Consider the following 24,735-nt stretch of genomic DNA (forward strand, 5'->3'; position numbering starts at 1 on the left):
AGAAACATTAGAGAAAGAACTTAAAAAATTAGAAATGGACCTGCAAAAAAATCCACAAGCAAAAATAAAGGAGAAAAAAGAACTAATAAAGCACAAATTAAATTTGATGACACAAGAAGAGATGACCTAAAAAATCAAATTTGCAAAACAAAACGATTTTGAAAATGTGAATAAACCGGGAAAATGGTTAGCACACAAATTGAAAAAAGAAAAAAAAGAATTATACATCACTTACAAGATGAAAAAGGAAACATACAATACCGGAAAGAGGGGGGGGGGGATATAGTACAGAAATTTTTTGAGAAACTATACAGCAAAGAAAAAAATATTACAATATTGAACAATGCTTAAATAAAAAGAATCTACATAAAATTGAGGAAGAGAGAAGAGTAATGCTAAACAAAAAAATCACAATGATGGAAATAATGCAAGCATTGAAGAGAGAAAAAAAATAATAAAACACCGGGCCCAGACGGTATACCTGTAGAATTTTATAAAGCCACGCAAGAGCAGACAGTAGCAGTGATTTTAGATTTATTTAATGAAGCACTTATAGAAACAAAGCTACCAAAACCATGGAGAGAAGCATATATAACATTGATACCCAAAGAAGATTCGGACCATCAACAAAAAAAAATAATAGACCAATTTCTTTACTAAACGCAGACTATAAAATCTTTACATCAATAATGGCAGAGCAAATTTAAAAAATATTAAATGAAATCATTCACACAGATCAAAATGGCTTCTTACCAAAACGCCAGTTAAAAAACAATATGAGGATAATTATACACACTAGAATATTAGGAAGAGAATTCAGGAAAACAAGTTGCACTGGCCTTTTTAGATGCCCAAAAGGCCTTTGATAATTTGAATTGGCATTTCATTATTACACAGTTAAAAATGATGAGATTTGGAGAACAATTTATAAAAATGATAAAATCAATATATTCAGCTCAGACAGCAAAAGTAATAATGAATAGTGACACTACAGAAGAATTAAAATATGGAAAGGACTGAGACAAGGATGTCCATTATCACCTTTATTATTTATATTAGCACTGGAAGTTCTATTAACAGAAATTAGAAACAATCAAGAAATAAAGGGATCAAAAATTAAAAGAGGAATATAAAACACAGGGATTCGCGGATGATATGGTATTTATATTAGAAGAGCCATTAAAACCAGGAATTAAATTAATCAAAAAAATAGAGGAATTCAGTAAGGTAGCGGGACTTAAAATTAATAAGAACAAAACAAAGATCGTTATGAAGAATTTCACCAAAAAACAAGAGCAAGAATTAGAGGAAAACATGGGAATGCAAATAGTAAAAAAGGTAAAATATTTAGGAATTTCGCTGACAAGTCAATGCTCAATAATTAAGGAATATAATTATGATAAAATGATTCAGAAAATTAAAAAAGATTTGGAAAATTGGAGGAAACTACAAATATCACTAATGAAAAGAATTGCCATCATTAAAATGAATATACTGCCAAAATTTTTATTCTTATTTCAAGGGGTACCAGTTAGCCTAGGGAAAATCTTTTTCATAGATTTAAACAAATTAATTGCAATTAATTGTTACAGGATAGTAGAGAAAAAGGAGAATTTGGACTTCCTGATTGGGAGCTTTATTAACAAGCAGCAGTGCTCACCTAGAGAAGGGACTGGATCAATCTAAAAAACAAGATTACTAACAATAGAAGGATATAATTTGGAACTGGGTTGGCACACCTTTATCTGTGATGGGAAAGACAAAATTCATAGCTATTTCAAAAAAACATTTAATTAGAAAAGCTCTACTTCAAATATGGTTAAAAATCCAAACAAAACACTACAACAAAATCCCAATCTGGCTATCCACCACGCAAACTCTGATATACCCAAACATATTGGACATAAATAAGATAATAAGATATAAAGACATATTAGACAACCAAGAAAGATTAAAAACAAGGCAAGAATTGAAAGGTGAGGGAATAGATATAGGCTGGTGGCCCTATTTACAAATACAGGCAAGGTATAAAAAAGACAGGGAAAGAGATAGATTTTATAAGGAGCCGCAAGAGCTAAATAAAATTCTACAGGAAACCAAAGAAAAATTGATTAAAAAATATATCATTATTTATTAAATTTTAAAATGGAAGAAGAAACTATGAAAGAAACGATGATAACATGGGCAATAAATTTTGGGTATAGTATAGAATTGACGGAATGGGAAAAAAATTACAAATTAACGATGGCAACGACATATAGAGAGAACATGTACAAGATGTTCTACAGATGGCATCTCCCACCAGCGAGAATTGCGAAAATGTTCCTGGAGTGTTCACCTATCTGTTGGAAATGCAACCAACAACATGGGACATACTACCATATGTGATGGACGTGCACAGCTGCGAAAAAATATTGGAAAAAATAAAAGATTGGCTAGAGAAGATTACTACACACCAAATTGCACTAAAACCTGAATTATTTTTTGTTAGGAATTATAACAGGAAATTATGAAAAAAATATTAGATGCTTAATTCTACACATAATCACGGCAGCGAGAATTACATTTGCACAAAACTGGAAAAATAATTATACACCAACAGAAGAAAATGTAATAAAAAAACTATTGGAATGTGCAGAGATGGATAGGCTCACGAAAGAACTAAAAGAGAAATAAGAAACTGAATATGACACCGTATGGGATTTATGGTATAATTGGCTAGAGGAAGGGGGGGGGAGCAGAAAAAGAAAGGAAGGAAGATCAACAAATTAATAAACAATTATAAAACCGGAAAATGATTAAAAGATAGAAATATGAGATAGATTATAGCAAATAAATATTATACAAAATGACTCAAATGTAGGAAAGGCTGTTATGCATAGAATATATAGAATATTATATAGAACGAAGAAAAATGTATGAAATAATATAAATGCGCATGCATTTATTTATGTGTGTGTGCGCATTTATATTATTTCATACATTATATATATATATATATATATATATATATATATATATATATATATATATATATATATATATATATATATTTATTTATCAGCATAAATATAACAAATGTAACAAAAAAGGCAACAGTAAAAAATATTGGGTTTCTGTCTGGATGGACTCTTGTGACGAGCCTAATGACAGAGAGTGGAAGTGTGACCTTCCTCCCATACTTGGGCATACCAGGGGTTGTGACTTTAAGTATATACCTCCCACCCTGGCTGGCTGATAAGGAGTCGTTCTCTGTAGCTTAAATGGTTAACTCCCTGCCTGGGAGGCAATAGAGCACAGGTTCGATTCCCAAACTTGGGTATGGCTAGCTGATGAGAGCTAAATAGCTTGAAATAGATCTATACTAGTCTCCCTTTATTTATTTATCAGCATAAATATAACATATATATATATATATATATATATATATATAGAAAGATTTATTTGTATAGGTAAAAGAATCACAGATATGTAAAAAAATGTAATGGGTGCAAAGATGTGAAGTTTGTATAAACAAAATAAAAAGTTTTTTTAAAAAAAGGAAGATACAATTTAATCCACTGAGTTTCACCTCTCTACATTTTGGGCAGAATCCCAATTTATATGTGCCATACAAATGGCAGTCTAGTCTCACTAGGTAATTGCTTTCCAGCATTTATTTGGAGCCTACTTTCTAGTAACTTTGGGAACAAGAAACTTCTTCTGAGTGTCTTCGTGTACCATATTTTTCGGAGTATAAGATGCACCTTTTTCCCTCAAAAAGGAGACTGAAAATCTGGGTGCATCTTATACACTGAATACAGCATTTTTTTTCCTCCTGAAACCCCGCCCTTTCACCAAAATGGCTGTGCATAGCTTGTAGGAAGCTTTCAGAGAGCTCCTGGGGGCTCTCTGAATGAGCTATTGTTGTTTTTTTGCTCAGTTTTGCGCCCCCCCCCCCCCGGCAGCCCCCAGGAGCACTCTATAAGCTTCCTAATGCTCTTTTTTTTTGTACAAAAACCAGGCCCGTTTTGTTTTTTGCTCATTTTTGGCTCCCTAAACCCCACCCCCACCCCCAGGAACAATTTACAAGCTTCCTAAGGGCTATTCATGCCCCCTTTTTAAAAAATATGGGCCCGTTTTCACTGAAAAACAGGCCATTTTGGGGAAGTTTGCACAGTGCAAAAACTTTTTTATTGCCTCTTCAAAACCTTGATGCGTCTTATGCTCCAGTGCGTCTTATACTCCAAAAATATGGCATTTGGTGAATTTCCTCCTCAATAGGATTTTTGTTGATGCTTTCTGCTTGTCTTCTATTTGCAGCATCAGCATTCCACTGGCTCATATTCAGCTTGTGGTCATCTTTTATTCCAAAACCTTTTAACCAGTAATGTAATCAAGCCTGCCATATTTGCATCATTTAAATTTTGTTTTCTAAATTAACTTTATATCTCCATCAATTTTCATTTTATTAATTTCAATTCTTTTCTCTAATATATTAGGGATATTAGCTATCCCTTGTGTGCCACTTGCAAATTTGATGAGCATTCCTTCCTTTCATCCCAGAATTATTTCCAGATACACCAAGTAACAAATACCTGGGGAAAAAAGAAACCTGAGATTACTTTTAATGGGGGGAAAAAAAACTAAAAATGGTATAAATGCATTCTGTCAGAGGAAAAAATGCAGTTGGCACTTGGTGATTACCTATTTAATTAACAGAGAAGTATGGAGATTTGTGGCTTTCAATATTGCATTGACTCATGAAACTCTTGCATAAACTGGAGCATAAACTGGGTCCTGCCATGAACATGATAGGCCAGTGCCATAATGGGACTGCTCATCTGGATAATGCTAGAAAACGAGCCTAGGAGTGAGAGGCCTACAGGTTCTTGACTTTAGCCTCAAATTGCAAAGTGCAGATGGCATCAGGAGTGCATTCTTGCTCTTTGGGTTCTTTTATAACAACAGGCACACACTCCTGCTAGACAACTTCACAAGGATTTACTGAAAGATCCCATCACTGCTGTTGCTTCTCACTTTTCCCTTCCTTTCCATAAGTGACTATTCTCTTGAATCTCAGTGAATGACTGGAATTCAGAGTCCCTAACATCCCTATCCTCATCTTATATATGGAGCTAGGGCAGGCAGGGAGAAGGCACCAGAAGGGAGTGTTAAGATGATTGATAGCAGGAAAATTGGAAATGCCTCCCCCTGCATCCACCCCACCCTTACTGAACTTTATCATAATGAGAAATGAACTTTATCAGTGCTAGGAATGCAACTGTTTCTTAGTCTCCCCACTAGCTGCAGCACTGCATTTAAACTAAGGATAATTCATAGTCATGGCAGAAATAGGACGCTGCTACCCTATTTCCAGTTATTGTTCTGCTGTGTGTAGGTCAGGATTGGCCACCAAAAACATGGAAGTCTATATAGCACATTGTTATCTCAAGAATCTGTCCAGATATCATTGTCAGATGACTAGGTCTGTAGTTTGATGGATTTTTTTTCTTTTTGAAAATAGGAGCATTTGGTTTCCTAGTCAGATCCAACTGAATATACCAGATAATTGCCATTTTTGGGACAGGAAAATTTATAGGCCCATGATGGCGAACCTGTGTCGTGCGGAGCCTTTTCTGAGATCATGCGAGGCGTTGCCCTGTCAGCTCCACCGTACCAGCTGATTTTCAGCCTTGATTTTCAGCTGTTTTCTCCCTCCGGAGGGTGAAAAACAGTCCAATGGGAAACCTGGAAATCTTTCCCGAATTTCGCTTTGTGTGTTAGGCCGTTATTCGTCTTCCCCAGGCTCCTAGAAAGCTTTTGGACCCTGGGGAGGGCGAAAAACAGACCTACCGGGCCCACCAGAACTTGGAAAACAGTCTATTTTCAGAAGGCCTCCAGGGGGCAAGGGAGGCCGTTTTCGCCCTCCTCAGGCTTCAAGAAAGCTGTGTGCACATATGCAGGGCAGTGGGGGGTTAGTTATGCGCACATGCACAGAGGACACAGCGCAGGCAGGGCATTTAATTATGGGGTTGGGAATGCGCGCACATGCTTTTGGCACCCAAGACGAAAAAGATTTGCCATGTTATTGGCTACAAACTCAAAGGGATATTTCTCTTGTGTTATAAATTTAGTAGTTTAGTAGTTTAAATACAAAAATAGCCTACTTAACACAAATAGAGCAAATGTCATTGTAAGTTACTACTTAAGTCTTATAATAGTTTTCTTTCTTAAAACTATTACATGAGATGAAAACAGTTAAAGCATCTAATCTTTTTATACAATAAAAGTAATATTGCTTAAGGACTGGGATGTTTAATGACGGATTGAAGGTACAATGGCTTTTTAAAAAGGTACTTAGCCATCTTTGAAGCTACTGTACAATCATGGAATGTGCTCTGCTGTTTTCTGTCTGGTTGTCTGTTTGAAGATGTTGATTGTTTCATTTGTTTTTAATTCCTTTTTTTAACATAATGAAAGTTTTACCTACATACTGGATCTATACTTTTGGTTGTATGTATAATCTGTTTTGAGTCCAGAGAGTGGGGATCCCATGGATAATGTCACAGGATCTCATGGATTGTGGGAGTAAACTGCATATGTTATCTGTATTGAAATGCTTTGTTTGCTCTTTCAAGCTCCTGGAGGAAAGGAATGACATAAACTTGCCTGATAAATTTAATGAGCAAATATTTTGTAGCAGTATTTTATTTCTGTATATTACCTGCTTACTTGCAAATTATGTTTATTTTGTGCTAAACTCATCCTGTTCTTAAACAAACTATCAATACATGATGCAACAAGGGACCTGACTTTCAGATGGCTTTTCAAAGGCTGTGATACTGATTTGGACTGAGAAATTGACTGCCTACGGTCACCTAGATGGCTTCTGTTCCTAATGGTGGAATAACTAGATCCTAGGTCTCCCTTGTTTAACTTTTACTAGATTGTGCTAGCTTTCAAAAATGTTTTCCCCCCTATCAATAGCATCAATTAATATGACTATTATAATATTTTTTTATTCAGTTGTGCTTCAGTAGAAGGGACAAATGTCCTATTTAGCCTCTTACATTATTATGTGGCTTCCATTCATATTTGTTTTTATAATATGGAGAATAATTTATTTATATTTTGTTTTGAACCATTTCTCCTAGGCACTGCTTGGAGTGTCCAAGCACGGGTTAACTTCAGCTTGCTGCCCAAGGACTGAGTTTAAAGATCATGTAGCTCCGCCTTTTGTTCCCCTCAGAGGCTCAGTTTTAAAAAACTCAGTCACCCTACAGGATGCTTTTTGGGGAGATCCAGTCCTTGTGCAGCAAGCTGGACTCTCTAGATAGTGTAGTGTAGCTCTTTATTTTTTTCCTGAGTTATTAGTTAGCTTAACTTTGCAGATTTGTTGTTTTTGGCTCCTGTTCTTCTTTCAATTATACTCCATCGCGCAAAACAGGCTGCCTGGAGCGTGGCTGGCTCTCGCCGATTGCGATTACAGCCACATTGCGGGGGGCTCGTTTAGCGGCTGCTAACGAGCTTCTGGGGACAGGTAGGCAGTTAGGGTCCCCAAAAGGGAATAAAGGGAGCATTAGGCTCCTCAGGCTACCCCTGGTGCTGCTCCAGGCGCGTGGCGGCCATTATGAATTTGCAAATTGGAGCGCTTTTCTCCTGAAGCCCTACCATTGCCGCGCAGCCTGTATTCATCCGCAGATCGCCACGGAGGGAATTCTTAACTTTGGGCCTCGCTCCGGGCTTCCAGACATGCCTCCCTTTCCCACTGGATCTTTCCTAGGTGGCCACAGGGAATTTGGCCATTGTCAGGCCTTTTTCCTCTGTTATCTGTCAGCGCAGATCTGCAGGCGCCCAGATTAATTCAACCGACGCCATTTTCCAGCCCACTTACATTGTGCTGTTGAAGGCCTTGAGCTGCGACTTTACCACCACCGAAGGCCTTCTCCACTGCCTCTGCCACAACTGCGCCTGCCAGCCATCACAGCCACTCCTATTCCTGTGCCTGTTTTCATCATGGCCAGTGTAGTGGAAACTGAAGTGGATCCTCAGGCTGGTCCCACCATCAGTAAGCGCAGCAGGCCCAATCCTGTTGCCAAAGGTGATGGGGTGGGGTGCCCACCCAAAGAGAAACACTCCAAAATTAAAAAGACCTCTAAGGCAGCTGAAAGAATGGCTGAAAGATGCCAAAAGGCCCTTGAAAAATAGTTCCAAAAGGCACAGCAACAGCAACCAGTAGCCCCCCCCATCCAGGGAGGAGGAGGCAGGCCCTTCCCTATCCACCACCCCCAGCAAGAGGGATCCCCCTGTCTGCCAGCTGAGGAGGATTTCAGTTTCTCACCCAATCCATCCAGGGCTTCTCTAGGTTCCCCCTGTCATTCCCTGGCTGAGGATTCCCTTAATGATATGGATTCCTTTGCAGGGGAGGATTCTCTGGCTCCTTCTGAGACGGGCCCAGCCTTTCCTAGGGCTCAAGAGCCTCAGTTGTCAAAGACAATGCAGGTGGTCGCACATGCGATCTCACAAGGCATTTCTGATGCCATCCAGCAATTTGCCTCTAAATTGCCTATTGCCACTGCTAATCCCAACAAGAGTCGAACTGTAAGATCTCAAGAACCTCTGGCTAGGGTGGCCTCTCCGACTCCCACTGGGATCAGTGAAGTATCCGATGGAGAGGAGGCGGAGCAGGATGCTCCGGACCTCTCAGAGGATGAAAATCCCACACCTGAGACGCCTGCATCCTCAGGCCTCTTCAAGCCCTCCATGTTCAGGGCTATCCTTACCAAAGCTCGAGCCTCTGCCACCCAAATGGGTCTCCCAGCACCGGTAGATAAGCCCCCCTCTGATCAGATGCCAAGGAGGCCTTTGGACCGCAAGATCCAGGTGTGGGACTGTTTAAGGAAGCCCCCCCGATCTGGTTCCAGCTCCACAGTTGTTTCTGACATCATACAGCGCCAATGGGCTGTAACTTTACACCATGGAGAGTCCCCTAGAGGAGCTGTTGAAGCTCCCTCAGGTGGATGACCCCCTTGTTTCTCTCACTTCTAATTCTGCACTCCCAGCAGACTTACTGGAAGGCTTAAAACCAGAGAAGAGGGCGGAGAAAGCCTCCTACAAAACTCACCTGGCCGCTGCATGGGCTATGAGGGCTTCCTCCTCTTCTTCATACTTTAGTGTGGCAGCATTATTCTGGCTCCGCAACCTGTTGTCCAGCCTGCCAGCAGGGGACACCAGGGTGAGGCAGGATGTAAATAAAATAATAGCGGCCGTCGAGTACTTGGCTGACGCCTCGCTCAGTGCCACAAAATTCTCCTCCAGAGCCCTTGCCTCTAATGTAACTTTGCGCCGCCTGTTGTGGCTACTCCACTGGCAGGCGGATGTGAAGGTGAAGCGGAAGCTTGCTTCCACTCCCTTCAAAGGGGGAAAGCTGTTTGGGGATGCCTTGGACCACTTTTTAATTGAATCCAAGGACAAACGTAAGATCTTGCCTGCGGTCACCAAAAAACCTGACCATAAGGGCCAGCCCTTTCGCAGACATTCCTTTCGGAGTTCAGAGCCTTCCACCTCTTCTGGGGGATTCAGTCGACCTTACTTTCAATCCCAGGACAAATGCTCCTATAGGGAACACCGCAGACAACAGGGCAACCTCAGACAACAGGGCAACCGTAGACCATTCCGCGGGGGTATTCCAACCGCCTCTTTTGGAAGTCAAAGTGACTGGCACCAGCACCCTCTCATAGGCGGCTGCCTCCAACTTTATGCTGCTCAATGGGAGGAGACCACGATGGACATTTGGATTCTGAATAGAGTCCGTTGACCCTGGAATTCCTCTCCTTTCCCCCAAGGACCTTTTTCTGTTGTCCCACTCCCAAATCGGCCCACAAGTTCCAGCTCATGAGGGCAGAGATAGATCATTTACTAGAGATAGTGGCTATAGAAAGGGTTCCCAGAGGCCAGGAAGGCAGGGGGTTCTACTCCATCCTGTTTCTGGTCCCCAAATCCTCAGGGGGAATAAGGGCAATACTGAAGCTCAAGAAACTCGACATCCATCTGGCGTACAAGGGTTTCAAGATGCAGTCCCTTCCAACCATTCTGGGCTGCATCAGGCAGGACGATCTCTTGACCTCTGTAGACTTGAAGGAGGCGTACCTGCATGTTCCAATCCATCTAGTGCATCGCAAGTTCCTGAGGTTCCAGTTTGCCAACCAACACTTCCAGTACATGGCCCTTCCCTTCGGCCTCTCGTCAGCCCCGCGAACATTCACCAAACTACTAGCCGCCATCACTGCGCATCTCCGATCTCTCCCAGTAAGACTGGAATGCTACCTGGACGACATCCTCATCCATTCGTCATCCAAGGATAGCAATAGCAATAGCAGTAGACTTATATACCGCTTCATAGGGCTTTCAGCCCTCTCTAAGCGGTTTACAGAGAGTCAGCATATTGCCCCCAACAATCCGGGTCCTCATTTTACCCACCTCGGAAGGATGGAAGGCTGAGTCAACCCTGAGCCGGTGAGATTTGAACCGCTGAACTGCTGATCTAGCAGTAGCCTGCAGTGCTGCATTTAACCACTGTGCCACCTCGGCTCTTAGGGGCCGGCCCAGAGGGATCTCGATGTCACCATCCAAGTCCTGCAATGCCACAGGTTCTCAGTCAACCTCGCCAAGAGCCACCTAATCCCAACCTGCAGAATCCAACATCTCGGCACGGTGATTGACTCAAGGGACTGCAAGGTCTTCCTCACACGGGAGAGAGTGGACAGCATCAGATCCCTCATGAGAACCATCCGTGCAGCGTCTGTCGTCTCTCTTTCCCAATTGCTGGGGAAATCCTTAGACTGGACCTGGCCTTTGGGCTGAAAGTCAACAGTGTCTTCCACAGAACATAGGAGGTGGTTCTCCCGGACTTGCCCATGTCCCAAACACCGAAGGGAGCACACGTGGCATAAGCTTGATGTTCGTCGGGCAGTCCGGGTCTACATGAAATGAACTGCTCCTTTCCGCAAGTTGGAGGGGTTCTTCGTGTCCTTCCAATCCGTCTCCATGGGCGAGAAGGTCACATCTTCCACCATAGGGTGCTGGATAAGGGCATGTATCAAGCTGGCTTACGAACAACAAGCTAGACTGGTCCCTCCTCGCATTACAGCTCACTCAACGAGGAGTGCCACGACTTCGGCTGCGTGGGCCACACAAGCACCTATTGAAGAGATATGTCGGGCTGCTACATGGTCGAGCCCATCTCCATTTGTGAGAAATTACAGACTTGATGTTTTTGCCTCTGCTGAAGCCTCATTTGGGAAGAGTTCTGCAACAAGTCATTGCGACACCCGCGGGCTTGGACAATTCTTCCTTCCTGGGATGGCATAGTTTTTGGCATGTCCCGTGCTTGGACACTCCAAGCAGCGCCTAGGAGAATGACCGTTGGCTTACCTAAATGGTCGTTCTCTAGGTGCTGCGGTAGTGTCCAACCCCACCCTAAATGTGTGCCCATTGGGACATGTACACCATTTGGGGCATGGATCATCACCATATACAGGTCACTTGGGACTTCTCTTCGTTTTTTAAAACTGAGCCTCTGAGTCGAGCAAGAGGCGGAGCTACACGATCTTTAAACTCAGTCCTTGGGCAGCAAGCTGAAGTTAACCCGTGCTTGGACACTCCCGGCACTTTTCTAGGCAGCGCCTAGAGAACGACCATTCAGGTAAGCCAACGGTCATTTTGCTCCTGCCATATTCAAGGCCAACATAGAATTTAAACCCATAACATTTTTACATGCACCCAATGGTTCTTATTTATGGCTTATTATGTAACTATAAAATTATTTGTTCATCAAATTTTGTTCCTAATAAATGTAATTTGTGTAATAACTCATTTCTAAAATATCAATAAAAATTCTTACAACAATTTTCTGCAATCTAGTGAGTAGCAACAAATAAACTTGGATGTTAAAAGCAAAATGGCAAACTAAACTTTAATAAAAGAAATGTAAAATTCTGAAATTTATCTTTTAAATATGAGTGAATATAGAATATGAATACAAATGTAAATTAGTAAAAATTTACTTTGTGACACATTTACTATAATAACAAAGATGTAACCTAGGTGCAGTATAAGAGATTTTAAATAATGGAATACAATTATTCATTAATAGAATCAGAAAGTTAAAGTAGTTTTTGTTTAAGACTATATTAGCTGCACAAAATAGACTACCCCAAGAACAGACAATACATATGTGGTGTAACTACTTTTATTAAGATTAACAATATCATCAGAGCTTTGCAGGTCTGAATGTGCTTCTCCTCCTCCCTCTTCTATCTTCATGTAAAGTGTGTCCCTGTCTGAAATGTTTTCACACTAGTCCCTCCCTCACCTGGGTTTCTGCATTGTTTACCTGCTCATTGCCTTGGTAACTGATCTTCCTTTCCATCAAGGTCACCTCTTCACTGGCAATGACAGCTGAAAGTAATTTGGTGACTTTTCTAGTAGGAGGAACAAATAAGACTACTCAGGACAAAAAGAACATCTGTTCACAGCCACAAGTATGATGATAAAGCATAGGTTAGTGTAAAAAGGACACACTATAATTAACATTATGATAAAATATTTTTAATAAAAAAATATTTTAAAAGTAAAATTTAAAAGAAAATTAAAAGGAAAAAAGGCAATGGCAGATCAGCACGCCACCAAAATTAATTTTATGTTAGATACCATCAATATTTATTGGAAAGTTTGGTTTACACTCCGAAGATAATGTTCCTGGCTTTTAGTAGGATATAAGATCTTTAGATTGATTGTTTTTATCATATCTTTGTTCTCCATTGTTGATGGAGGTAGCATCCAGCAATGGGTTAACTCCATCTGTTATCCTATCAGACTTTGCCTGCAAACTTTAATATCCTGCCTCCTCTGGTAGCTCCACCTAGCTTTTAGACTCAGTCTGCCATTAGGACTGGGCATGTTTCATTTCTCTGCTCTTCGAGAGTTCTCCAAATAACTTTTATCCTAAAATTGAGGCTTACTCCCTTTAATATTCAATTGCTGTAGAGCTGCCTCTCCAGCCAGTGCCCAGGGTGCATTCCTGGAGTGCTGAGGGCTGCAAGCATTGCAGGGCAGCATCACAAGTTTCTACCCCAGAACGCTGACTGCCATTTTGAAATTGCTCCGAGAAGGACAGGCAACATTTTAAAAGGGCTTGAAGATGCAGCCACCATTTTGGGAGCACTGGACACCAGGGAATTGATCTCAGCGGCGCAGACCTAGGCAAGCCTTAGCCAAGGGGCTTATCAGCACAACCACACGGCTGCCCTTCTCTCCAGACAAGCTTGGGCAGCAGAAACATCGGGAGGTGAGCTTGCCACATGGTTTCCAGGCATAGAGGACACCATTTTGGTGGCCACATTGGGCACTGTAAATGATCCTCAAGACTCCCCCTTCCCGCAGGGAAAGCTAGTCATAGGACCCTTGGGATCAAGACCTGCAAGGAAGTGGGCAGTGCAAGCCTCCACGGCTTCCTCCTTCTTTAACAGGGCTTTCCTACTATGACAAGCCGTTGCAAGGCAGGGTTACCGCTAGTGACACCAGGTCCACCATGATTTTAATAAACTGAAGACCACAATGGAATTTTCAGCAGATGCCTCCCTAAATGCGGTTAGGTACGCTTCTAAGTCCATGGCCTCCTTGGTGGTAACCAGGTGCCTTCTCTGGCTTAGACAGTGGCAAGGTGATGCCAGAAACAAGTGGCAGCTGGCTTCCACTTCTGCTCCCTTTTCAGGGGAACAACTATCCGTTGCTCCTTTGGAACCACTCCTTACAGAGCCAAGCACAAGATTTTGCCTTCCCTCTAGGAGGTCTGAGAACCGTTCCTCCCCCTATTTTCGCCGTTTGCCTTTTCATGGTTCATATGGGATTTACCCTCCCCCATCTGCAGACAGTTCTTTTCCAGAGAGGGTCAACAACAGGACAGGATAAGCAGGAGTGGTCAACGTTTTCCACCGAAGAAGTCCTTCAGGGGTGGAGGAGGCCATCATTTATGGCATCAAAAGTGACTGCCTAGAGAATCTTATCAGGAGTCAAGTGGCCTTTGCCAACCGATGGGAGGAGATAACTACGGACGCCTGGGTCAGGGAGACGGTAAAATTCGGCCGCTCCCTAGAGTTTTTCTCTTCTCCCTCCCCTGAGGTATTTTATCAGCTGTCTCGTATCACGAGATCAGGGGTTCTATTCCCTCTTATTCATCATCCCAAAATCCTTGGGGTATTGGAGGGTGTTACTCAATCTAAAATGCCTGAACCACCATATTGTCTACCAGCAGTTCAAAATGCATTCCCTTCTGACCATCTTAGAGATCATCCTGAGGGACAATTATCTCACTTCAGTGGACCTCACGGAGGCATTCCTCCATGTCCCAATCCTCCTGGATCACAGGCAGTACCCACAATTCTTTTATCAGGGGAGGCATTTTCAGTACAGGGCCCTCCCCTTTGGGTTCTCGTCATCCCCCAGTTTGTATTTGTATTTGTATTTATTTGTCTTGTATGCTGCCCACTCCCGAAGGACTCCGGGCGGCTCACAATAACAAGGGAAGGGGAAAACTGGACAAAGACAACACTTTAAAAACAAAAACCGCAACATTCACAATTTCCGTGGGGCTGGATGTTTCACAAGTCCCCCGGCCTGCTGGAGCAGCCAGGACTTGGTGGCTTTGCGGAAGGCCGGGAGGGTAGTAAGGGTCCGGATCTCGATGGGGAGATCATTCCAGAGGGCTGGAGCTGCAACAGAGAAGGCTCTCCCCCGGGGGGTTGCCAGCTGACATTGGCTGGCGGATGGAATCTGGAGGAGACCTAACCTGTGAGATCTAATCGGTCTATGGGAGGTAATCGGCAAGAGGCGGTCTCTCGGGTACCCAGGTCCGATGCCATGTAGGGCTTTATAGGTAGCGACCAGCACCTTGAAGCGGATTCGGAGACTAATGGGTAGCCAGTGCAGCTCGCGGAGGATAGGTGTGACCTGGGTGTACCTGGGTGTACCCACAATCGCTTGCGCGGCTGCGTTCTGGACTAACTGAAGTCTTCGAACTCTTCAAGGGCAGCCCCATGTAGAGCGCATTACAATGATCCAGTCTTGAGGTCACAAGGGCGTGAGTGACTGTCTGAAGGGCCTCCCGATCCAGGTAGGGTCACAATTGGTGCACCAGGCGTACCTGGGCAAAGGTCCCCCTGGTCACAGCCGACAAATGGTGTTCTAAAGTCAGCTGGGGATCCAGGAGGACTCCCAAATTGCGAACCCTCTCTGAGGGGCGTATAATTTCACCCCCCAGCCTGAGAGATGGAATAATTGAAATAATAATAATAATTCAGCGGATGCAATAAGGGCGGCAAAATGCGAACATTTCGCCGCCCGTATTGCCACGAGATAGGCTCTGATAAAGGCTCTCATCAGTGCTCGGTCTGACTCAGATTTACTGGCCCTCCAGCGGCGCTCTAGGCGTCTCTTTTGGCGCTTCATCTCCCGGAGTTCCTTGTTAAACCAAGGAGCCTTCCTGGATCCACTGCCTCGGAGAGGTCGCAAAGGTGCAATCCGGTTTAGAGCACCCGCCGCCGCTGTATTCCAGGCAGCGACTTAAGGACTCCACCGGATTGTGGACGATAGTGTCAGGTATTTCTCCAAGCGCCGTCTGAAATCCCATAGGGTCCATCAGGCCCCTGGGGCGGAACCACCTAATCGGTTCCCCCTCCCTACAGTGGGGGATTGGTTTCTGAAAGTCAAGCCTCAGTAGGAAGTGATCAGACCATGACAAGGGCAAGGTTTTAATGCCCTTCAACTCTAGATCACATCTCCACTGCTCCGAAAGAAATACGAGGTCAAGCGTGTGACCAGCTGAATGAGTCGAACCCCGAATTACTTGGGTCAAGTCCATGGCTGTCATGGAAGCCATGAATTCCTGCGCCCCGTCAGAGCGTTCACCAAGTGTAGGCAGGTTGAAATCCCCCAGAACCATAAGCCTGGGGAACTCTACCGCTAACTTGGCTACTGACTCGAGCGAGGGGAGGGCCGTTGCAACACTGTTGGGAGGTAGGTACATTAGCAACAAACCCACTTGACCACCAAGGTCCAACTTCATCAACAGGGACTCACAAGCTCCGGAGCAGGGATCCTACGAGGAACTAAAGACCTTCGGACGATGACAGCCACTCCCCCATCCCTTCCCTGGGGCCGCGGCTGATGAAGCACCTGAAATCCTTCTGGGCACATTTCAGTGAGGGGGACTCCTCCCTCCGGGCCCAGCCAGGTTTCAGTAATACATGCCAGGTCTGCCCCCTCATCTAAAATTAGGTCCCGGACAAGGGGAGCTTTGCGAACCACAGACCTGGCATTTAGCAACAACAGCCTGAGACCAGGGCCCTGACAGTTCTCGCCACCTGACCCTGGAGTGGAACTAACAGGGCCGGAAGGAGGGATGTCTGTGATGTAGCGAACCCTCCTTCCCCGGTAATGGCTAGTCCTGAAGTTCCCGCCGTACCTGCCCCTCCCCATAGTGACCATTTGTTCACTAAACTACTAGCCGCAGTAGCGGTTCATCTCTGGGTCAGACAAGTTAGAATCCAGTGCTATTTGTATGACATCCTTCTACTGTCCAGATCAACAAGTCAAGCAGAAAGAGATGTAGATATCACAGTTCAGGCCCTGGAGAATCACAAATTTTCCATAAACCTAGACAAAACCATCTCTGCCCCTCGACTTGCCTCTTCCACCTGGGAACTATCATAGACAACAAGGAGGGCAGGTTTTACCTTTCCCAGGAGTGCCAGGACAGTTTCCAAACCTTGGCTGGCCACATGAGATTTCAACACTGAGTCCAGCTTATTGTATTCTCCTAACTGTTGGGGAAGATGGTGTCCTGCTTCGCAATCATTCTTTGGGCCCATCTACACAACTGGACTCTCCAGTGGTTTCTGCTTCCACACCATAAGACTGGCAGGAGCTGTTCATTGACCACTGTGCAGGTACCTCCAGAGGTAACCAAGTCCCTGAGGTGGTGGTTGTCCCCGGCCATCTCCAAGGACTCACGGTTCAGAGAGCCAGACCGCCTAACTTTGACCATGGATGGCAGTCTGTTCAGCTGGGGCGCTCACCTTCAGTCATGGATGGCCGAGAACCAGTGGTCCCTGTCAGATCTCAAGCACATCAACTGGCTGGGACTACAGGCTGTCCGGCTGGCTCTGGTGCATTTCCAAGAAGGGCGTAACCAACAGGCACATCCTGGTCCTCACATATAACATGACCGCGAAGGCCCATATCAACTGCCAGGGGGGATCTCACTCCAGGTCCCTCATGCGGGAAGCAGAGCTTCTCAGCCTCTTGGCAGAAGCCCACCTACTGCCCATAAGGCTAAACAATTCAGGGGTGAGGAACATTCTGGATGACTGGCTCAACTGCACTCAGACCACGTGGACTGGACACTGCACCCGGACCTCTTCTGGGAACTTACCAGTGGTATGGAATGCCAGTGATCTCTTTGCCACCAAGGACAACAGATAGGTACCATGCTTCGTCTCAAGGTACACAGTTCCAAGTGCAGAAGGAACAGATGTGCTAAACTGCCTGTGGCCCGCTGGGCTTTGGTATGTGTTCCCTCCTCTTCCTCTAATTCAGTGAGTCACCCGGAGGATGCTGGAGGAGGGAATTTCAGCTTCTGGCACCTTATTTACCCCATCAGCCCTGGTTTGTGGATATAATGAGTAGCGTCCCCCTGGAGGATCCGTGTCTTCCGAATTTCACTTGGCTAAGAGTCCCTTTTTCCACCTGGACCCTAAGTGGCTCATATTTACTGCCTGGAGATTGCGTGGCAGGTCCTGAGTGTGGACAGACAATCCCTAGTGTCATCGGGACAATACAGGTGTCGAGGCACCCACCGACTAACCGCATTTACGATGCTACCTGGAGGGCCTTTTGCCGCTGGTGCAGAGACAAGAACATTATTCCTTTGAAGGCCCCCATCCATCAGGTTGGAATTCCTGCAAGAGGGCCTGGACAGCGGCCTGTCTCCCAACACCCTCTGGAGACAGGTAGCAGCCCTCTCTTCAGTTCTCACCTACAAATCACTCACACTATCCTTTGATTCAACGATTACTGAGAGGGACCACCAATCTCCAACCTCCGATCATTCACCAATATCCAACATGGTACTTGACCAAAGTACTGTATTCCCTCACAGGGGCCACTTTCAAATCCTTGAGGGCCACCTGGCTCCGCTACTTTTCTCTGAAAGTGGCATTCTTGGTGGCAATCACATCAGCCAGGCAGGTATCAAAATTGGCAGCCTTGTTGGTAAGGCAGGATTTGTGCGTGTTCCATTCTGACAGAGTTGTCTTACGACTTGACCCTTTATTTGTTCTAAAGGTGTCAACACCAGGTTGCACCGGGCCCAAGAGTTGATACTACCAAACTTTTACCTGGCACCGGTTCATTACCTCGAATGACAGTGGCAAACATTAGATGTCAGAAGGGCGCTTTGCATCCACATCAGTCAGACATCTTCATTGCATTGCACAGAAGCACTCTTCGTTTCCTTTCAGCCAGCGTCCATGGGACACAAAGCAATTCCTTCCTCTTTGGGGTATTGGATACGGGCTGCATTGCAAAAACCTCTGAACTGCAGTCTCAGTCGTCTCCAAGGCGTATCATGGCTCACTTCACCAGGAGTGCAGCCATTTCAGTGGCATGGGTAACGTAGGCTTTGCTGGAAGAGTTTTGTTAGGCCACCACCTGGGCCTCTCCATCCCCATTTATCTGCCATTACAAGATAGACAGCTACACGTTGGCAGACATGACATTTGGCAGGCAGGTTTTACAACAGGTTCACATGCGCCAGGAGACTTCGGTCCAGACTATGACTCATCCATGAGAACAGGACAGACTTTGGTATGTCCCATTCCTGGATTCTATCTCCACCAACAATGGAGAATAGGCGTTGGTCTTACCTGAGACGCACATTCTCTGGGCAGGTGGAGATAGCATCCAGCCCCCACCCCCAGGAGGTCCAGTCTGGTGTCAGCAAGGAGAGACTTTTCACTCAGCACATGTCAATCTGCAGCAATGCCTTCGTCAAAAACTGGGTGGAGCTACCAAAGGAGGCAGGAAAGTTTGCAGACTCAGTCTGATAGGATAACAGATGGAGTTAACCCATTCCTGGATTCTATCTCCACCTGCCCAGAGAACGGGCGTCTCAGGTAAGATCAACAACAATTCTATTTGTTATTGTTTCAAATATTTAGTCTGATATTCTACATCTCTTATTGTCATTTATACTATGTTGTCATTTCAAATCATATTCTTCTTAATCCTTGTGTGGTTTTGTTGTTGAGAATTACTTCCATGAATGTCTTTGAACAATTATTATTGAGTAACAATTATTATTCTATAAATGTAGTGCTTAATATTAAAGTATAAATAAGAGTAGAAATATTTCTTGAAATAGTAATACTATTCATCTTAATTTTCTTGTAAAACATGTAATATGTAAACATGCATCTTACTAAGCATTACTATTGTTTCGTGATATGAACAGCTGTACAATAGGTAGGTAATTAGGTAGGTAGGTAGATAAGATAAGATAAGATAAGATATATTACGGGGGTTCAGAATGGAAACAGATTTTAGTCTGTCAACCCTATTTGTCAACTGAATTTACTATTTTATTATCCTGTTTCTCTAGTCTCACTTTTTCCAGAATAACTCATTTTCCCATGTTCTTTGTACACCAGGATATCCAAATGTAATATTTACTTCATAAACAGTTCGACTCTTCTTTATTTTTGTAGCTTGAAACAGTTTTTAATGTTATTGTCTATATGAGACAAAAATTCGGAAGTGGGTTGGGCTGAGACTGAGTGACAGGTCATACAAACAACTTTGTTGTTTCAAGGAGGATCCGAGTCACAATCTCCTTGTTACTAATCTGACATTTTAATCACCACACAAAACTGTCTCTACAATGCATTTTTAATAAATACTCACTATTTCTTCATAGGTTGATGAAGAAGATTTTTCCTGCCTTTTTTATAAATTTGGTCAACTGAAGTTGGTGGACATGCCTAATAGTCCTATCTCCTGTATGCCCCACAATAGCATTTTGAGGTAGATTGAAAGACAATAATTGACCCAAAGTTACTCAATTCACCTTCAAGCCTATGGTCAGGCTAAGAACTCAGTTTCCTGGTTTCTAGGATAGCATTACACCAAACTGACTCTCAATTATTATATTGGTATGCATAGTGGTACACTGTGATATACTTGTACTGCTATACAGTGATTAGCTCAAACTTACACAAGGCTTCTCTGTCTTGTTTCCATATTTGCTCTCGAGAAAGGTCAGGAAATTGCTCCATTTTATTACCTAGGGTTTTTTTAACCTCTTTTTACTTCTGTCTTATTTGCAACTTGAGAAGAACACCTATTTTCAGTTCCATTACCAGAAATTATTTTTACTCTTGAAGATTATAATTACTCTTTCTTCATTCTATTATCATTTTAGGACATTACATTAGTAGAATATTAGTAGGACATTTTACCTGATTTAGCATATGGGAAGATGTTGCTGATTTGATTATCCATGTATAATACTATTTTGATTGTTTGTTTGATTGATTGATTGATTGATTACATGCCATCAAGTTGTTATTATCTATCTGTAACCTGATCTTTTGAATCTTCCAATAGTGTCCTAATTGCTACTGTAATTGAATTCATCTACCCTACTGTAGGTTGTCCCCTTATTCTATAATCTTCCCATACCATGTAATTTTATATTTTTTTCTTCTCTATTTCCAGGATGGCACAAAACAAAAAAGGGAACGGAAAAAAACTGTCTCATTTAGCAGCATGCCTACTGAGAAGAAAATAAGTAGTGCAAGTGACTGTATCAATGCTATGGTTGAAGGTTCAGAACTCAGAAAAGTTCGGTCCAACTCTAGGATATACCATCGATATTTTCTTTTAGATGCAGATATGCAGTCACTAAGATGGGAACCTTCAAAGAAGGATTCTGAAAAAGCAAAAATTGATATCAAATCAGTCAAAGAAGTGAGAATAGGGAAAAATACAGACATTTTTCGTAGCAATGGAATTTCTGACCAAATTTCAGAAGATTGTGCATTTTCTATTATTTATGGAGACAATTATGAATCTCTGGATCTAGTTGCAAACACTGCAGATGTTGCAAATATTTGGGTTACTGGCCTAAGGTACTTGATATCTTATGGAAAACATACACTGGACATGCTAGAAAGTAGGCAAGATAAAATGCGCACCTCATGGGTCTCCAAAATGTTTAGTGAAACAGATATAGATCATATCGGGTGGATATCCTTGGACAAAGCTGTGCAGTTTATAAAAAATTTAAATCCTGGTTTAAAAACAAATAAAATTGAATTAAAATTCAAAGAACTGCAGCGTTCAAAAGACAAATCTGATACAGAAATCACGAAAAATGAATTTATTGAAGTTTTCCATGAGCTTTGCACTCGTCCTGAAATATATTTCTTACTAGTTCAGTTTTCTAGTAATAAAGAATTTCTTGATACAAAAGACCTTATGATGTTTTTAGAAGCAGAACAGGGTATGCCTCATGTCACAGATAAGACTAGCCTTGATATTATTCACAAATACGAACCATCTAAAGAAGGTCAAGAAAGAGGCTGGCTCTCCATAGATGGTTTTACAAATTATCTTACTTCCCCAGAATGTCATATATTTGATCCGGAGCATAAAAAGGTGTGCCAGGACATGAAACAGCCTTTATCTCATTATTTCATAAATTCTTCTCATAACACATACTTAATAGAAGATCAGTTTCGAGGACCATCTGATATCAGCGGTTATATTCGTGCTCTAAAAATGGGATGCCGCAGTGTTGAGTTGGATGTGTGGGACGGTCCTGACAATGAGCCTGTAATTTATACAGGTCACACAATGACTTCACAAATTGTTTTCCGAAGTGTAATTGACATAATTAACACATATGCATTTTTCGCTTCCGAATATCCTCTTATTTTATGTTTGGAAAATCATTGTTCTCTCAAGCAACAGAATGTGATGGTCCAGCATACGAAGAAAATCCTGGAGGATAAACTGTATACGAATCCTCCAAATACAGAGGAATCTTACCTGCCATCTCCTGAATATCTTAAAGGAAAAATACTAATTAAAGCCAAGAAGTTATCATCTAATTGCTCTGGGCTAGAGGGAGATGTTACAGATGAAGATGAAGGCGCAGAAATGTCACAGAGAATGGGAAAAGATGCAGTGGAAACACAGAATGTTGTGCCAGTGAAACGGTTTCAGCTTTGTAAAGAACTATCAGAACTGGTAAGCATATGTAAATCAGTTCAGTTCAAAGATTTTCAAGTTTCATTTCAACTTCAGAAGTACTGGGAATTTTGTTCTTTTAATGAAGTGCTCGCTACCAAATATGCCAATGAACATCCTGGAGACTTTGTGAATTATAATAAACGCTTTCTTGCAAGGGTTTTCCCAAGCCCTATGAGGATTGATTCTAGTAATATGAACCCACAGGATTTTTGGAAATGCGGCTGTCAAATTGTGGCAATGAACTTTCAGACACCTGGATTAATGATGGATCTTAACATTGGCTGGTTTCGACAAAATGGCAATTGTGGCTATGTGTTGCGACCTGCTATCATGCGGGAGGAAGTATCTTTCTTTAGCGCAAATACAAAGGACTCAGTGCCTGGTGTATCACCTCAGCTTCTTCATGTTAAGATTATTAGTGGGCAAAATTTTCCAAAGCCAAAATGTTCAGGTGCCAAAGGTGATGTAGTAGATCCTTATGTGTATGTAGAAATCCATGGGATTCCAGCAGATTGTGCAGAACAAAGAACAAAAACCATCCACCAAAATGGAGACAATCCTATTTTTGATGAGAGCTTTGAATTTCAGATTAACTTACCTGAACTTGCTATGGTACGCTTTGTTGTGTTAGATGATGATTACATTGGAGATGAATTCATTGGGCAATACACAATTCCTTTTGAATGTTTACAACCAGGTTATCGTCATGTCCCACTTCAGTCTCTAACAGGAGATGCTCTAGCATATGCTTTCTTGTTTGTTCATGTTGCTATTACTAATCGAAGAGGTGGAGGGAAACCTCATAAACGGGGACTTTCTGTTAGAAAAAGCAAGAAATCCAGAGAATATGCTTCTATGAGGACTTTGTGGATTAAAAGTATTGATGAAGTTTTCAAGAATGCTCTTCAGCCCATACGTGATGCCACAGATTTGAGAGAAAATATGCAGGTATGACTTTGCATCTTTCATAGCAAAAGCAATAGCACTTAGACTTATATACCATTTTACAGTGCTTTACAACTCCCTCTAAGCAGTTTAGAGAGTCAGTATATTGCTCCCAACAATTTGGGTTCTTATTTTACCCACCTCGGATGGAAGGCTGAGTCAACTTTGATCTTGGTGAGATTTGAACTGCCAAATTGGAGTCAGCTGGTAGTCAGCAGAAGTAGTCTGCAGTACTACACTCCATTGTGCCCCCAAGGCTCATAGACAATATTTTTGCATATATACTTAATTAATTATGAATCCAGAATCTAAACGGAATATTAGTTTCTAGAAATAATAATAGTTTATAAAGGAATATTTAGGTTTTACCTGATGAATTTCTTGATAGGATAACTTTGGGCCAGGCAATCTTTTTTCAGATCAACCCACCTCACAGTTGTAGTTGTCAAGAAAATAGGAATAAGGAGTATTAGGTATATTCATCATGTTAATTACTTATAAAATAATAAGTATTTTATACAGGTGGAATAAAAATCAAATAAATAGCATACACAAGAAAATTAAATGTGGGCAGGTTATTTTTATTTTAAGATTGAATATTTTTATGTGGATAAAAATAAGTGCCTCTTCAATAGCACTTAACTAAACTTGGAATACATAGTGGTGAGAACAAGCTTTTGATTGTAACTTAACATTCAGTCAATAATTAAATGTCAGTCCTTCAGTATAAAAATTGTTGCCAGATAGTATCCTTGGGCAATTTTCCTAAAGAAAACTGGCACAGGCAATTAAAATAGCTGATGAATCCAAACACCGTGTAAACTTATGTCAATCAAGTAAATGAACCTATTTCCTTATGTCAGCAGTCTGTTTAGTACAGTAATTTCAAGTCTAAAATGATGGATTGTTTTTCTTTAAAGGCTTCTTTATTAAATGGCAGTTTTCTATTTTTAGCAATGACTTGCAATGTATATAAATATCAGGAGTTGTGTTTAATACTAAATAGTACTGTGGGAGTCATTTTCTTCCTTCACTTTTCTTGCATTTGTATCATTGCATTTCCTTCCCTTAATTACCCATCCACCTATACAAAAACATACATTAATGAAATGCCTGGAAGAACTTAGATGTTATATTTGGTGGAAAATTACTTGTGGAGAGGATGTTGAGCATGTTTAGCCTATGTTTAGACAAAGACTAATTTAGCTGCCTTAGCTTAAGTTTTAATGTTTTTAAATTCAGTTATATAATAAAATAGCGATCATTATTTCACTACTGTCTTTAATTAGAAATCAGAGTTTGAAGTGGAGCTGAGATTCAACAAGATCAAAACATCTCTCAAATTTTTCATGGCAAAATAAGTAATTATTGACCTTTTTAAAAGAAAACCTCAGTAATTAAGTGAATGACCCACAGTTATTTAAACCTCCAAGAATA

At 42.2% G+C, this 24,735-nt stretch overlaps 1 protein-coding gene across 2 annotated transcripts in view; it reads left to right on the forward strand.

Annotated features, from left to right (window-relative positions):
* PLCL2 (phospholipase C like 2) overlaps positions 1 to 24,735 on the forward strand; it is a 99,759-nt gene that overhangs the window by 44,723 nt on the left and 30,301 nt on the right. For both annotated transcript variants that reach the window (XM_032237320.1, XM_032237321.1), the window contains exon 4: positions 20,815 to 23,301. In XM_032237320.1, coding sequence (XP_032093211.1) covers positions 20,866 to 23,301 — 2,436 coding nt within the window. In that variant the 5' untranslated portion in view covers positions 20,815 to 20,865. The remainder of the gene's footprint in view (positions 1 to 20,814; positions 23,302 to 24,735) is intronic.

The sequence above is a fragment of the Thamnophis elegans genome, chromosome Z (assembly GCF_009769535.1).
Source record: "Thamnophis elegans isolate rThaEle1 chromosome Z, rThaEle1.pri, whole genome shotgun sequence".
NCBI lineage: Eukaryota > Metazoa > Chordata > Lepidosauria > Squamata > Colubridae > Thamnophis > Thamnophis elegans.